The sequence below is a fragment of the Xiphophorus couchianus genome, chromosome 2 (genome assembly GCF_001444195.1).
Source record: "Xiphophorus couchianus chromosome 2, X_couchianus-1.0, whole genome shotgun sequence".
Taxonomy (NCBI): Eukaryota; Metazoa; Chordata; class Actinopteri; order Cyprinodontiformes; family Poeciliidae; genus Xiphophorus; species Xiphophorus couchianus.
In genome coordinates this window covers 17,764,670-17,781,592 of record NC_040229.1, presented here as the reverse complement: position 1 = coordinate 17,781,592, position 16,923 = coordinate 17,764,670, and the positions used below count along the sequence as shown (strand labels likewise).

The 16,923-nt window shown below is 39.7% G+C and overlaps 2 protein-coding genes across 3 annotated transcripts in view; one reads left to right on the top strand and one right to left on the bottom strand.

The window, feature by feature from the left end:
- Positions 1 to 198: 198 nt before the first annotated feature.
- LOC114154429 (sporozoite surface protein 2-like) lies at positions 199 to 16,170 on the bottom strand. 2 transcript variants are annotated; one of them, XM_028033518.1, is made up of 8 exons: positions 14,953 to 16,169; positions 14,609 to 14,793; positions 14,420 to 14,517; positions 14,180 to 14,343; positions 13,905 to 14,097; positions 1,790 to 1,937; positions 1,636 to 1,714; positions 199 to 1,551 (listed from the first exon to the last, which is right to left on the bottom strand). In XM_028033518.1, the coding sequence occupies exons 1-8, from the start codon at positions 16,115 to 16,117 to the stop codon at positions 1,445 to 1,447; spliced, it is 2,139 nt and encodes a 712-aa protein (XP_027889319.1). In that variant the 5' UTR covers positions 16,118 to 16,169; the 3' UTR covers positions 199 to 1,444. The 2 variants fall into 2 exon arrangements, with proteins under 2 accessions (XP_027889319.1, XP_027889328.1); XM_028033527.1 differs by lacking the exons at positions 199 to 1,551; positions 1,636 to 1,714; positions 1,790 to 1,937 and adding an exon at positions 8,873 to 9,822 and having other exon boundaries at positions 14,953 to 16,170.
- The window catches only part of LOC114154420 (low affinity vacuolar monovalent cation/H(+) antiporter-like), a 31,555-nt gene continuing 17,147 nt past the window's right edge, over positions 2,516 to 16,923 (top strand). Inside the window, exon 1 of the mRNA XM_028033498.1 lies at positions 2,516 to 3,299. Coding sequence (XP_027889299.1) covers positions 3,167 to 3,299 — 133 coding nt within the window. The 5' untranslated portion in view covers positions 2,516 to 3,166. The remainder of the gene's footprint in view (positions 3,300 to 16,923) is intronic.

Below are 16,923 nucleotides of genomic sequence, written 5' to 3'. Positions count from 1 at the left end.
AAACCATTCACCTACCAGGCTTACAGTTTGATAATAACAGCAGGGTAAAAGCAGAAAACAGAGTTAATGCTCCTGCATACGAAGCATAAGCGCCACTCTTCTTCTTTCTTCTGCCATTTCTCCCTTCACCACACAATCAAATGCATACCACCAGCACTCCACCATGGCCAATGTATACAATTCTATCAAAAAAAAAGTTAATTTGTAATTAATCAAAAATATTTAGAACTGATCTGAAAATAATTCAGATAGGATAGGTTATGTGGATGAAAATTTTAAGTGTCCAAATCATCGTAGATTACTTAAGATCTTGTTTGACCGGTCTGTATATTGTGCTTTTCACTTCTGTTTTAGCCTAAGATGGTTCACAAGCCAAATTACTTTGGAAATGCTGTTTTATATGTTTTCCTAAATGAAATAAATGTTTTTTGAATCTCAAACTGTGTTTAAAGAGTTTGTTTGCACTAAAAGATTAAATGTAAGATTGTAAACCAAAGAGGGTCAAATGAAATATGTAAGAAGCAGAAACAACCCATTAGTCTTCTCAGTTAACTTGATATATGATTAAGTTACTGAAAAACCTTCAGTATGCAACAGTTACATTTATTATTTCTCTTTGTGGTGCCCTCTGAGCTGGGCAGAAAGCCACCACTGACTGTCCTTGATCTGTCCCAGTGTCTGTGCTGTGAAACAAGTGAAACTCCAGGTGTACAAGTGCTGTTTGCTGAGGCATTTGGGTCTTAGCATGTCCTGTTGTCAATGACCGGCACAAACTGATGCTAAATAATCACCAGCCAAGGTCTTCCAACCAGAGGTTTACATAATTCTTTTACTCTATTTTGTTTACTCTTTGGGTCACAGTAACCTTTTAAAAGTCAGAACCTCTGGTTTTGTTTGCTTCTAAATGTTTATTTTGTTCAGTCACAGTAGCAAGAATACTGATCCTCTTGCACCTAATTTACGTGTAAAATAGTTTTTTTTCAATGTATACATAAAAAATTTGTAGCAACTCTTCTATCTTCAACTTTTGTTACATTTTGTTTCATTGGATTTATAAATATAAATATATTGATTTATTTATTTATTTTTTTACATTTTAATTCATGCAGTTTGTCAACAGAAGTTTGAAACTATTACTTTTTAAACTTGGGGTGCTCCTGCGATGCCATTTGGTTTTTTCATGCTCGACATATTTGGAGAATTCATACAATTCAAAATTGTACAACAAAACCACTAAATACAACTTTAAACATGTTGTCAAGTAAACAACTTTTATATGAAGGAGTAACAAGAACCAATCATTCTATCTTCAAAACTGAATCAACTGCTGGTTATATATTGTGCGATCATTTACTTAGAAATACATAGTTACTTTTTTTTTTACTGTTCAACAACTGCATTAATTTTTAAAGTGTTTTTTTCTAAATGTTCCCGGTTGAATTGCTTAGGTTGACTCTGCTCGCTCCTGAGGGGCAGTCATAATCACTTGTCCAGATGAAACCACAACCTTTGGTTCAACCTTCCTCTCCTCTGCAGCCTCTGTGTCTCTCTCTGCACAATGACATGAAAACTATGGTCACATCTGGGTGTCTGTTGATCATTATATTTTTGTAGGTTTTCAAATAAATCACTTACTTCCTATAGTGTGACATAATGGTTCACAGCTTACACCATGCCCTGGAACGCACACAGCTGTGCTACAATGAATGTACACCTGAAGAAGAAAAACATTATTAGAAATAATATCTAATAACAGAGGTTGTTTTTGTCAGGGTGCTGCATTCATTACGTATTCTCTTAGGGGTTCCATTGAATTGGTGTCCACAAAGGTAAACTTTTTGAAAATGAAACGTCGGTAGTGAGTTGGAAATTCCAGACCAGATGAAGGACCCACTGGAACCAGTGTGGAGAGGTAACGATCATCTGCATATGGACATCTGGATGGAAATGGAGTAATACTGGGGTCAACGTGGGTGTGTTAAGACAAACAGCACAGCATAACCAGAAAATTTCTGAAGAAATTTAAACGGGGCCTGCCAAAGTGTGCCCATCGGTTAGAACCCAGTGTTCTGATGCTAAAAATTTGCATCAATGCTAAGCTTAGCTAATATTAATAGCATGTGGAGAATTGTCTTACATTGACTTTCTCCATTCAGTATACTAAACATGGCTAATAAATAAGAAAAATAGATAAAAGCTTATTTTAGGGAAAAAGCTAAAGCTGCACTAGTGGAGGGCAGTGAAATGCTAATGTTTGTGCACTAGCACAAACATTAGCAAGGCAGTGCAATAACCTCAGAGAAACAGATAGTAAGGGCTGATACTGAGAAGAACATTCAGGCTTTTATTTTAGAGTTAGGGTTAGGCTAGCTGCTAACAACGTTAGCACTCTGAGGACAACCACGCTAAGGCATAAAAATAATATACCTTATCTTACATATGAATGCTTGTCTTTCTAAGTAATTGTCCAATAAAATATCTGAAAATACAATTTAAACGATGCAATCGTTACCTGTTAGAAACTCTGCGCTGCAAACTCTGGCATTGTTAGTTTCAGCACCGCCTGTTTTTAGCTGTATATTGTTGATCCATCCAGTTTTTTTCGGTAAGTTTTTAAAAATGAACTCCCTTGTGACCAACTACCTTCGAAACACGAAAATAATGTTTATCTTTCTCTCTATTAGAACGGTTGGAACAACTGTACAGGACACAGACTTTAGGCATTTTGATGCTGGATCAACAGAAATAAATGGGCCGCATTTACTTCTGGCCCTCCATCTGCATTGGGTGAAATCGGTGCTACGTCATCTGAAACCCAGCAATACCCACAGCATTGGTGACGTACTTCCGTTTAAATTTTCGCCACATAGATGGTTTCCGGGTACCGCTTGCTCCTACTGTTTTTAGCCACATCTGCAAGAGCTGTACCATGAACAAGACGCAAATGTTAAAATATCTTTGAGCTACTGGTACAGCTGAGTTTTGTTGTGTGCAATTGTGTCCAGTAATTAGCTGGTACAATCCAGTGCTTAGTTTTTTCATTCTCCTGCTGATATAAAGGCGACAACAGACCATAGCCAAAACATAGCAACTAAAGCTAACACTGGTAAAGTTTGTAGCTGCCTGCTATTTCAAACTTGAGGAAATTGAAGATCCAGCATCAGAAATGGGAAGACGGAGGTTGAAAGGGAGCTGTACCTGCTTCGTTCACTGGAATAATTTGTTGGAGGAAAATAATGCAGGAGGAAATCCACTGTTACGGGAACAGGCTGAGAACAGAGGCAGCGATTCGGCACAAGGTAAGTCAATGTATGTGTGTTGATGTATGCGTTTGTATACCGAATATTAAATTATTTTTAGGCAACTCTTTAGTTTTTTAAAATATTACAATTATATAAAATACACTTAACATGCAGTCGGAGCACCCCTCCGATACCAAGCAAGGTCATTTAAGAGCAGCCGAGGGCACCAACGCTTCATCCTGAAAATTATTCCGTCTTTCTGTTCTACCAACACCGAGCAACATAATCCACACAGGTAACAGGTATTCTGTTTATCTGTGCTACCCATAAATCCGTCCTACCTTGTGGTAATGCGCACATCAATACTACGCCTCATATTGCTTACTCAGCATATTTCTTATACATCCTACCTGTGGAAGTTTTGTTTCATGTGTTTTATTCATTGAAGATTATGGTAAGTTTTATTTAATTTGTTTTATACCCTGGCTTTCATTAAGCTGCTGTATTACTTCATGTTTTTAGTTTACATGACAGGAAGCTTGTAAATTTATTTATAAATGGCTTTAGTTTGCCGTCTGCAATGTCGTTACCACTGTAAACAAGTCATTGTTTTGGCGGTTAATCAGGACAAAATATGTTGTTTTGTGGGGTTTTTTGTTCTATACTTGTGAATATTAAGAAATATGCAGTTAGTCATGTAATTCAATAAACTGAATAAGGCTGGATGATATGACTTACAAGATTTTTTTTCATACCAGATTTGATTTTAATCGATTCCTCCCGTACTCAATTTCTATAATAAAATTACAGAAAATACTTTCAAAAAGTGCCTTTATTTCAATCATCTCTTCTGGTAGTTGTACAACTACCAGAACTTCAAACTTCAAACTTGAGGATCTCACTGTACCTGAGATGTATCTTGGCATTATGGCCAGATACATCCATCCATCCATTTTCTGTACACCCTTGTCCCTAGTGGGATCGGGAGGGGTGCTGGTGAATATCTCCAGTAAACGTTTCGGGCGAGAGGCGGGGTACACCCTGGATAGGTCGCCAATCTGTGACCAGGATCCGGGGGGCCGCCAGGAATCTTGGGCCCCATGACAAAAAATTTATTTGGGTCCCCCCTTTGCAGCTGCTGTTACAGTTTCTTGAGTCTATCTGACCCCATCAAAAGCGTCACAATTTTAAAGGCTTGCAACTGCCTTGCTTTCATTGATCCAATATTGATCCTAGCACAATATTCACTGCTCATGAATTTTACATCCAACAGTCCACAGGCTGTGGGCAAATAGGTTGCTTAATTTTTAAAAAATAGTTTTAGCTCATTGAAATTTCTCTCCCCTCCAGCAACACTCACAAGCAATGTGCAAAATGTACATGAAACAATCCAGACTTCTCAAAAAAATGCTACTTTGTTGTATTTTGTTCAAGCAGCAGAATATAATTCTAATAAAAAAATATGTTTTCTCCATATTTGTTAAAGCTGCCACCATGTTAAGACAGTTTGCTAAGAAACAGATAATCTGTGAAAATATCAATCTCCTCCACCTCCTGGGTTGCTATTACTGTCTAAACAAATGCTCGGTTCTGACCAAAAACAACCAATCAGAACCAGGACAGTCTTAGTGCTGTCAATCAACCTCATTTACCCACTGCTTAGTGTGCTAATGGAAAAATTTATAAAGATTGTTTGAATTTCTGTGAGTAATAAATAAATTGTTTTTGTTGTGTAACTGTAAAAAGAGTAGAGCGACAGGAAAAATCCACACAGATTGAACACAGTGTTGGTCACCTTTTTCACTGGGACAGGGTTAAAGGTTATACTGGTATCGGAGTTAGAGCTGCTGCTAACCGACTCATCTGTTGTTAAGTGTGGTAAGAGGTACAGGGTAAAGTTAAATATATAAATATGTTGTTAAATTCTTCCCTTCATTCATTAGATGCTAGTGAAATGGAGGCAAACAGTAGTCTGTAGCTAAGCTAAATGGTTGACAATCTCGCACAGTCTACCCACCTCTCTTGGAGAAAAACTAGGCTATAAATTGACACTCTTGTCTTTTTTCTCTTTCTTTGTGAAACCATTTTTCTTGGCAGCATAGTAACTCCCACAGTCATTCTTGTCTTCTGACTTAGTGATGTGTCGGTCGCGAACGATACGGCTCTAAGAGCCAGCTCTTTGAAGTGAACGGTTGGAACCGGCTCCACAATGGGAGCCGTTTTAGGATCCTATTTGGGAGCCGGGGTTTTTTTTCTACAGTATATCGCTGTCTCTCTGCCTCCCTGTCATTGTGCTTGTGCTCTGCAAGTGCCAGAGCCGATAGTTTTTCCCCACATCGTTTTTTTTTGTCCTGCGGTGCCTCGCTGTCTCTCCCCCCCTTCTCCCTCTCCTTGCGCGTTTTGCTCTTCTGCCAGTGCTAGAGCTGAGAGTTTTTTCCCTCGGTCGGTCCACTGCCCTCATGTCAAGCGTGTGCTCCACACATCTGACCAATCACACATAGTTTCAATTAATAATGTGGCGGGAAAACACTGAAAAAAAAGTTTATCTCCACTTTTTTTGTGGAAACGGCAGGCAATTGGCCAAGCTGTATAGCGTTCGTCGGCAGGTGTTTATGTACAGACACTCACTCAGCGGTCAAGAAGCACGACAGAAAGAAGGGGAGTCAGTGTGAGAACTGAATAGGTGAAAATAAATGAGTGACAGAAAATGGAGCAAGATTTGGACTCATTTTAATACATCAAGCTCCAGGGCAGAGTGCAGACTGTGCAAAGTCAGCATTTCCTATCGTGCAGGCTCGACAAACAACCTGCACAGGCACATGCGGACATCACACGCATCGGTATTGCTATAGCATTGTTATGCGGCATTTTTACTCATCATAAGTGCTTAACAATGTCAATAATGAAACAAAATATTATAAAATTAGGTTTAAGCTATTAATTAATTAATAATGTCAAAAATATATATGGGGAGCCGTTTGGGAGCCGAAAGAGCCGGCTCTCCACAGTAAGAAGAGCCATTAGAGCCGCATCTCGAAAAGGAGCCGAAAATCCCATCACTATTCTGACTGTTGCTGAACACCGTCGAGCCAAGCAGGAACGAACCATTTCATGCAGATCCAGGGGTGTGTTCAGGGCAAATATTGATATGTGTTTTTTGGATTGGGAGTGGTGACGTTTCATTTTTACTGCTAAAACAATTTTAAAAAAATTATATGATTAATTTTGTAATTGACAGGGCCCCATCTTTTTCTCTATTTCTAGCCACCTTATTCCTAGCCCCCATGAGGCTTTGAGTGATTATGGGCGCGACTTCCGACACAAACCGGAACTGCCATTTGTTTACATGTTAGCAACTCGCTAACCGGCTTTCGTCAGAGATTTTAGGCTATAAAATATGTGGGAACACCAGCTATCGTAGCTTAAATGTGACACTATTGGTTTACCGCAACCTACAACTATCGCGGGAAGGGATGGCAACTTGAAGAAATGGCCGCATTTCTTCAAGTCGCCCTTGCATATCTAGCTACCCGCACTAGCATATGTAGCTACTTCACTCAGTTGCTACGGATGCGGGTTTTCTTCCGTTGGCTTTTTGTCCACACAATGAAATGAGCACACATAAAGCATTTTGGATTCTCTCTTCAAGTTTAGAATTTTTAGCCAAATTCTTTTTGTTTCTTTATCTGTCCGTAGGCAATGAAAACTACCGCTTTTGTTTTGGGAGGACGTTGAAAACACACTTGCTGCATCCACAAACTACACCGTGTTCCAAATTATTATGCAAGTGATATTTTCTCAGATTTTTCTAAATGGTCAATGCAAATGACGGTCAGTATAATTTTCAAGTCATGAACTATTACAGTATAAATCAAATTTTACTGAACAAAACTCCCCTTGAGAACAGTATTTTTTTCAAAAATAAAAAACTCAAAATGCACTTTTCCAAATTATTATGCACAGCAGATTTTCCTAAACATTTTATGGATTATAAAGAACTGCAAACGGTCATTCTGTGAATGTGCAGCCTTAAGTGGTCACATGTACTAAAATCAAAAGCTATTTCAATCAAAAACATCTTAACAGACCGAGTTACATGTTAACATAGGACCCCTTCTTTGATATCACCTGCACAGTTCTTGCATCCATTGAACTTGTGAGTTTGTGGATAGTTTCTGCTTGAATTTCTTTGCAGGATGTCAGAAAACCTTCCCAGAGCTGCTGTTTTGATATGAACTGGATTCCACCCTCAGATCTTCTGCTTGAGGAAACTCCAAAGGTTCTCAATAGGGTTGAGGTCAGAGGAGGATGGTGACCACACCATGAGTTTCTCCCCTTTTATGCCCATAGCAGCCAATGACACAGTGGTATTCCTTGCAGCATGAGATGGTGCATTGTCATGCATGAGGATGATTTTGCTACTGAAGGTACAGCTCTTCTTTTTGAACCATGAAAGAAAGTGATCAGTCAGAAAGTCCATATACTTTGCTGAGGTCATTTTCACACCTTCAGGGACTCTGAAGGGGCCGACCAATGATTCTCTCCCCATGATTTCGGCCCAAACATGACTCCACCACCTCCTTGCTGACGTCACAGTCATGTTGGGATGTGGTGGCCATCCACCACCAGTCCACTACTTCGTCCATCTGGACCATTCAGGGTTGCACAGAGGTCATCAGTGAACAAGTCTGTTTGAAAATTAATCTTCATGTACGGCTGGGCCTACTGCGACCGTTTCTGCTTGTGAGCTCTGGTTAGGGGCCGAATAGTAGGTTCATTCACCGCAAGTCTCTGGAGGATCCTCCACCTTGAGGTTCCAGAGGCACCAGCAGCTTCAAATACCTGTTTGCTGCTTTGTAAGAGCATTTTAACAGCTGCTCTCTTAATCCGATGAATTTGTCTAACAGAAACCTTCCTCATTATGCCTTTATCTATACAAACCCATCTTTGTTCTGAATCGGCCACAAATCTCTTCACAGAACAATAAAGCTTCAGTTTTCGTTAAATATCTAATGTTTTCATACCATGCCATAAAATCATCTCTGATGATTTTAGTCAGCAAAGAGATCCTTACTCTTTCCCATATTGTTTGAAACCTGTGGCCTGCTTAATAATGTGGAATATCCTTCTTAAGTAGATTTCCTTTAATTGAGCTCACCAGACAAACTAATCAACCCAGCTCTCTGAAATTATTCAAAGAGCCCTGACACACAATACCATCTATAAATGTAATAGCACAACAAAATATTTTATCTTTATGACACTTTAATCCAATTTGCATAATAATTTGGAACACGGTGTAAACATGGTCTGATTATTAGAGTACAGTCACGAACAGCACAACAGTTACCCGAGGGTCACAAGGGCATCTTATGATGCTTTCCAGTGGCAAGTTGCTCTCTATAACAGGTTAATGTGTGATTCGGTTTGGTTCTAGTCCAGTGGGGAGATTCTCTGTATTACGGTCTGGAGCTCAACAGCTGCGGTTATTTCTGTGCTGATTTGCAGCGACACTCAGCAACGGAGAACCTCGAGGTTCAGGTTGTGATGGACTAAATAATCCCAGACATTTTATTTTGTCTTATAAATAAATTTTGCTGTCCCAGTCATAATTATAAAGACTCAGATCATGAATGTTATAATTTTTTTAATTCAAACAAAAAATAAAATTCACATTACACCAGGCTAATATTGTGTAGTTCTGGTGTTTTATACTGTCTGCACAAACCTGCAGCACAGATCTCTGACCAGCTTCTCTGGTTTTTTCTTTATTACTGCGAGTTCTTCAGAGAAATGAGCTGCTAGCAGCGCTGCTAATTCACGGTAATTCCATTACAAAACTTAACGATCGTGTTCCTGTCGCTCCCCGTGATTAAACTCACAATTACGATAATCTGTACTGAGCAGCTCTCTGATAGCAGACGGTGTATCCGTAAACTAGTTTTACTAAATATTGTATTATAACCGAAAAGAGAGATGTAACTTCTGTCATGATTATAGACTAGCAAAAAACCCTACAAATTACAGTGAAATACTGCTACTTCTGGTGGGCGCCGGAAGTAAGACCCATAATCGTTTCCCCAGTAAGCCTCCCAGGAATAAGGTGGATAAGAAAAAAAAAATGTGGGAGGGCCCGTGTCGGTCAGGGGCCCTTGGAATTGTCCTAACTTCCCCCCCTATACGGCGCCCCTGGCCAGGATACAATAATTTTTAGTGATGAGAATGCAGTCATCATGACAGCAGAATAAATATGCAGTTTTATAGTGATGTCTTAAAATTACAAGAAGTCGTTTTAATGAGAAATAAAGATTCAGATTGATCTGACGTAACCAGCACAGTCCATGTGGTTCTGACACATTTGCCAGTAAAGTGGATGTACAATTGACCAGGTAAGCATTAAGGTAAAAATAAAAAATAGAGCAAATATACAAAATGGAAACAGGGCTACGGATAGGAATACTTTCTATATAGAGAAAAGCAAAAAAGTTAATAGCAGGAGACGGAAAAGCTGTTGGCAGCATTAGCTCAGCCGATCCCTCCCTTCAGGAAGCCACCAAACAGAACTCCTGTCCAACTCCAGCTATAATAAAGATATAAAAAAAAAATTGAACAGAAAGATAAAATAACAAATAATGCCGATTCAATAATTCAGATCTAATGTGTTCCAGATGCAAAAAACGTTATGAGATTTATCAATATTTACAAATATCACAAATCAATTAGAAAGTTTCACAAATGTTTTATTTATTCTGCTATTAGTGCAGAATAGTCCAGTTAGGCTTGAAATGTCTGGGTGTTGTAGGCTTTAAAATACAACACATTAAAAATGCTCAAGATAGTGAAAAGGTAAGTGTAATCGTTTAGCTATTATCCGAATTAGAAGCTACATTGGGACGCTAACTTCAGCTTCGACTGATAGCTACTCGTTGGGTACTATATATATGGATATATATATCTATATACATATATAAATATATATATCCATATATCTATCTATACATACAAATATGTATAGCTATATATAGATATATATAAAACGTCATTTCAGATAGATCGCACATTGAACAGATAATCAAAACACTTAACGTTTACATAGCATCTTTGTAAGATTGTCCCTGTTAGCTACGTCAGACATGAGGCATTATGGTGAATACAAATGATTTATTAACTTACATTTGAAGTTATTGTGAAGTTTGACACATCCAGCTTAAATCCTTTGTTGTTGTTGGAGCATTTCAGGATGTCTGAATAATTCTATAAGCATCATTAACAGTCCTGCAGCGACCGAGGAGCCATTGTTAACATACTGTGGCCTGCGCCCCAAGTGGTCTATGTGGCAAAAAAAATGTGGAAGTGCTAAAACTGAAGTCCGTGGTATATAGGCTAGGTGGAGAAAGAGTTCTATCTTTGTGAGACACCCATTCTGTTTTTCTGAAAAAAGGAGTCCGAACAACTCCTTCCCGTTCAGAAACTGTGAGATGTATTCGAAAACCGTTTGAAGCGTATGAGAGGGCTATTTCTTGTCTCCCGATAGTACCGCAACTAATATCTCTCTTGCTCTCTCACAGTAATAGTGATGAGAGAGAGGTGGTGTGCGCTGAGCTCTGAAATTTTTGAGAAAAGAATGAAAATGACTGTCTGGGAGCCTGAGGTTACCCTGTCACACTACTTTGATCTGAGGCACCTTGACAGAAAACCGTCAACCCTGGAGAAATTTTGAAAACATTTTACGGAAACAGGCATTCGGTGCGATGTCCTGACCGACTTTCATACCAATCGCACAATTTTTGTAGGCGTGAGGGCGATTTCAAAATTGTTTAGGTGGTCAAAAATCCACTCCATTTCTCACTCTAATGGAGCGGCAGTTGGTTTCAGTTACACTCTGTGTACAGCTGCAGTTGGAAATTTTGCTCGTCTTTTGCTTTTTACGCCGCCATTGTACGGAGCTCTCTAAGGGGCTCCTTGGAGGGCTCCAAATTTTTTGGAATTTTTTTTCTAAATAATTGGAAAATTGCCAAATTTTGGGGAAATTTTTTTCTTTTGCTTTCCCTCGCAAAACATTTGCGTTCCTGTGCAAAAGGTTTCACGTTTTCTCGGAATAATGTACTGATCAGTTCACTCTGCATAATTTAATACTGTAAGCCTTTCTTATGGGGCTGCCTTACTTTCTGCTTTAATACAAGGTTATGTAAGGTTTTTCCATGAATGTTAATATCTCCTTGTGAAATATCTGAAATTTTATATCTTTTTCTTTAGTATGGAAATGGACCACAAACCTAGAAACAGAAACTTTCTGTAAGTAGGAAAGAAATAAACATACATCCAAACTATTTGGACTATTTCTGAGTTATCATCATTGGGTAATGAGTCATCTGACAGTTTTGATTGTGTCTCTATTGTGCTGGTATTCTGAGTGGTTTAAAAGGCCGTTTTCATGTGCAGCTCCATCTCAACCTTACACAAACAGACATAAACATGCAGTTAAATCAAGTTGCAATCCGTTTTTTGCACCAAAGAGTTAATAATAATAAACACGCTTTCACTCAGGTTCTGTAAGAGTCATATGGATGAAATAAATCATTATTGATATGACAGGAGGTTTTGACTTTTGGGTGGTGGGTGCGTCGATGTAGGCGTGACTGTAACCTACAGTAGTATGAATGGGAAGGTTACTGGCATCCTGGCTTTGTGTGTATGAGGAAGCGGCAGTGGTGCATTGTTTGGCCTGGTCAGTTTGTCGCAGTACTTGTAAAGTTTGATGCATGATAATCAAAATGGAATAAATCGAACATTGTGACAGAACAAAGAAGTGGCCTGGAGTTGATTGTCATCTGTTCGACAAGCGTCGGACAGATGAGATTCCCCTAGTTAACCCAGTGCGGCCCTCTAACACCATTTGCCGCACATTTAGGCTCTTTAAATATGTATATATTTGAAATGTTAAATTGACATTCGTGACTGTATACAAAATAGACCAGCAAATATTGCAAGCATATTGCTAGGGAAAGCAAAACGTATTGCGAGGTAACGCAAAAGTATTGCGAGGGGAAAGTAAAAGTTTTGCGAGGTAACACAAAAGAAAAAAAATTCCCAATGTCCCCTAGAGGGCTCCGTACCATCATAACTCCGATTCCCAATAAAAATAATAGCTCCAATGCTGGGATCGAGCCACACGTTTTGATACCATCTTTGTGGTGGTGGTGGTGGTGGTGGGGGGGGGGGGGGGGCGGTAGGGGAGAGAAGGGGCACACAGCAGTAGAGCTGCATTAACAGAAGAAAAATAAATAATTATAACTAGAAAATTTCTGAAGAGATTTAAACAGGGCCTGAGAAAAGTGTGCTCGTCGGTTGGAACCCAGCGTTCTGATGCTAAAAATTAGCATCAATGATAAAAGTAAGCTACAATGTACTCAAGGGCATGTGGAGAGTCACAAGCATGCTGACTAACATGGACTTGCGCCATTCACTATGTTAAAACTTGTGTTTAAGCTAAAACGAGCCAAAATACTAATGTTAGCCTAAACACTGTCAGTAGCATGTTGTCTTACATAGACTTTCTCCATTCAGTATACTAAACATAGCTAATGTATAAGAAGTAGCTAAAATGCTTGTTTTAGGAAAAAGGCTAATGCTAATGCACTGCCTTGCTCTGCAAGTTTGTGCACTAGTGGGGAACAGTGAAAATAAAAAAGTTTGTGCTAATGCAAATCAGTCACTGCTCTCCCTATGCATTGCTATGGCAGGCCCCAATAATAATAAAGAGACATTCTATCCACGGTAGAACTGTATTGCTTTCCATACATCTATGGCAAGTCAGTCACTGCCCTACCTATGCATTGCTATGGCAGGCCCCAATAACATCTTATCAAAAACATTGTGTTTCTCTATTAAAACTCAGTAAGCAATAAGGGGTGTTTTCTACAAATAAGTCCAAAATTATTAAGTTTCTCTCTGCTTAGAAATGAGATTGGTATCTAACAAAAATACTAAAAGAATGTAGGAGGATTATCTGCTTTCAAAACATTTAATTAAAAAAGGCATCTATCAAGCCCTTCCCATAATTGCTGAGCCTTTTCTTACACCGATATTTTTGATGACTTATCTTCGGTGATGAGCTACAAGTCATGAAGGTTGAAAATCCTCCATGCCATTACCCTGATTTTTAGCTCCCTCCACAAGTTCTCTAACAGATTCAAGTGAAGACTCAGACTGGGACTTCAATTTACTAAAAATACTTCCAGTCAGATATGTTGACAAAATTAAAATATTGCTTCAAACCTAAAACTGCAAGGGCTATGAATAGCTTCGTGCTGAACTGTAGAAATGTCACTTGCATCATTATAAGTTCATTTGTTCACTACACAACAGCAAGTTCCCTTATTATCTTGCAGAGTTCTGCACAGTACTTACTTTTGTGAGATTTCAATGTATTGTATCCATAAAAGTTAATTTGTAGTTCTATTTTGCAGATAAACTTGTCTATTATAGTATCATTGGCAATTTTACCTCAATTTTAATAACTATTTATAATAAAATTTAACATCCATCTCACTCAGATTCAAATAGCATTAAGAAAATCTTTCTAATAAACATAATTGACATAAATGTAAAGAACCAGCTTGTTATCATTACTAATATAGCGGAAAAAAGTGTTTTAGTTACCCATTAATCAGAATGTCCCACTGGGGCAGGCTATGAGGGTTGGGGCCTGTAGTTGCCCAACAGCGTCCAAGAGTCAGAACCAGTGTGGGATCTGTCTTGTTAAGCAGCTGAACTTCCACATACACTGGATCCCTCAGTACTTTGCCAACAGGATAGTCTGAGTCCTGATAGTAAGAGGTGTAGGCCGCATCCACTGGGAGACCAAACGCACAAGTCATTACGACAGCCAAGTTTGCAAAATGGTCGGCATCACTTTGCGGGCAACATATACTGACCATCGTTGCAACCCTTTGTAATGCACTGGCCATTGCCCAACTTCAGACCCACTCTGATGGGTCCAAGACCAACAGCAACTGGCAGAGGAGGATTATCCAACAGCAGAACTTCGACCACCAGAGTTTCAACTGAGGTGCCAATGTACCTACACTGGAAGAGTAATCTGGAAAAGAGAATGGGTGTTGAACTGGCTTATATATTTATTCTTAAAATATGATACTTTTCTAATGTTCACCTACTCATAGCTGCTGTCCCTGGTAATGGCTCCAAGAGGCCCAATACCCACTTCATAGGAAGATGTCATACTGTTCTCATATATTATAACGCCAGGCTCCTCCTACAATGTGTTAAAATGGCAAAATGGGTAATTATTGAAAAATAACCAGATTATTGCCTAAATTAAAGCAATTTTTAAATTTTGATTTTACCATGACAACAGTGCCACAGGCAGTAACAGGAAAGAAATAGATAGCAAAAATGGAATTAGAGTCAACGTGTGTACAGCCTGGACCTCCTCCCCACAGTGAGATTGTTTCAAGGTCAATGTGGGGCAGGGTGACGTCTTTGGCTACAACAACAATAAATTGGCCATCCTTGGTACACTGGACTGTCACTAATGGAAAAAAAAAGACACAATATGATAAGTTAAACTATGCACACCAAATTCCACTTGTAAGAACTTCCGATTAGTCACTTTTGTTTTGAATGAGATGTTTTACAGGCTAATGTATTTCAGTTTTTGTCTTACAAGAGTAGCCGGTTCAACACTCACCTCCTTTTCCAAAGTAGCAAGACTGGCCTTGAAAGCAGCAATCTCTGGCCTCACATTCAGTGGCAGTAATGTCTGGAGCTCCACATGGTACTCTTGAAGCTGTTGGCACATCACACCTTTTAGGGCTGGGAATCAAAAGGTCTTGTGGTCTCAAGGGAGGAATGGTGGCTGTTTGAGGCTTCAGTGGCTGAGGATACTGAGGTTTAACAGGCATCTGTGGCTGAGGATACTGAGGTTTAACAGGCATCTGTGGCTGAGGATACTGAGGTCCAGCAGGCATCTGTGGCTGAGGATACTGAGGTCCAGCAGGCATCTGTGGCTGAGGATACTGAGGTCCAGCAGGCATCTGTGGCTGAGGATACTGAGGTCTAGCAGGCATCTGTGGCTGAGGATACTGAGGTCCAGCAGGCATCTGTGGCTGAGGATACTGAGGTCCAGCAGGCATCTGTGGCTGAGGATACTGAGGTCTAGCAGGCATCTGTGGCTGAGGATACTGAGGTCTAGCAGGCATCTGTGGCTGAGGATACTGAGGTCTAGCAGGCATTTGGGGCATAGGATATGGAGGATACTGAGGCTTTGAAGCATCATATGGCAATTGCTGGGGGTTCAGAATTCGACGTTGCGACTGAGGTTGAAGGTAAGGGTTCTGAGGTTGCTGAGGGTAAAGGTTCTGCGGTTGCTGAGGGTAAGGGTAGTGAGGTTGTTGAGCGTTCTGAGGTTGAGGGTGGGGGTTCTGAGGTTGCTGGGGGTTCTGAGGTTGAGGGTAAGGGTTCTGAGGTTGCTGAGGGTTCTGAGATTGAGGGTGGGGGTTCTGAGGTTGCTGGGGGTTCTGAGATTGAGGGTAAGCGTTCTGAGGTTGCTGAGGGTTCTGAGGTTGAGGTTGAGGGTTCTGAGGTTGCTGAGGGTTCTGAGGTTGAGGGTCCTGAGGTTGCTGAGGGTTCTGAGGTTGAGGGTAAGGGTTCTGAGGTTGAGGGTGAGGGTTTTGAGGTTGCTGAGGGTTTTGAGGTTGCTGAGGGTTTTGAGGTTGCTGAGGGTAATGAGGCATCTGAGGTTTCTGGGGATACTGAGGCATGTGAGGGTTCTTCTGTGCCTCTGCTTCCTTGCTAGCCAAGCAGCCTAGCAGAGCTAGTGCAGCCAAACAAGTGACACTCCAGTGACTTGCCATGACCTCACAGCTGTCTGGTCTGGTTAGTCCCCAAGTCTCCACTTTCTGTCTGTTGTTTCATTTATGTCTTCCCAGACATAATGCTTTACAGACTCCACCCCTTGGGGAAATAATAATTTCCAGTATTCATACAAAGGAGGACAATTCTGTCTTATCAGATCAGGTCAGTGAGTTAGATAACAGTATGACATTATGTTACGGGTCACAATAACTTTTATGTGGTCTTTACACCCCAAAATTTATCTTTAGCAAATGTTTGTTTTATTAGCACATCATCACAAACACATCGATCTTTTCTCTGGACTTCCAGCTTCATTTGATCTGTACCTCAGCTAATGTGTTTTTTCATTCTCTCATTTACTAGTTCTCCTATTATTTATATTTGTATTATAAATACAAACAATGTCAAAAACACAGTAGAAAAGAACATTTAGCATAGAATTGCCTCAGAAATTAAATGTAGAGGTTTTACAGAATATTTTTCTTTACCTTGCTTTGTATTTCTGACCAGGATTATGGTTTGAGGTTAATTTACAAAAGTGGGGTTTGAACATTAAGTATATGGTACCATTGTTATATTTAATGATAGCATTACACAGTCAGTGCAAATCACATATCACAAGGATTGACATCTGGGTACTGCGGAGTCCATTGGACTACTGTAAAAAAAAACAAACAACTTAAGCATACACAAAGTTTTAAAATGATTTTAAGCTTTGTGAAGTGGAAAGTCATCCTGGTAAGTAACCATATGGACACTGTTGAAGAAGGGATTGGCTTGTTTATAACCAATACTCAGATATGTC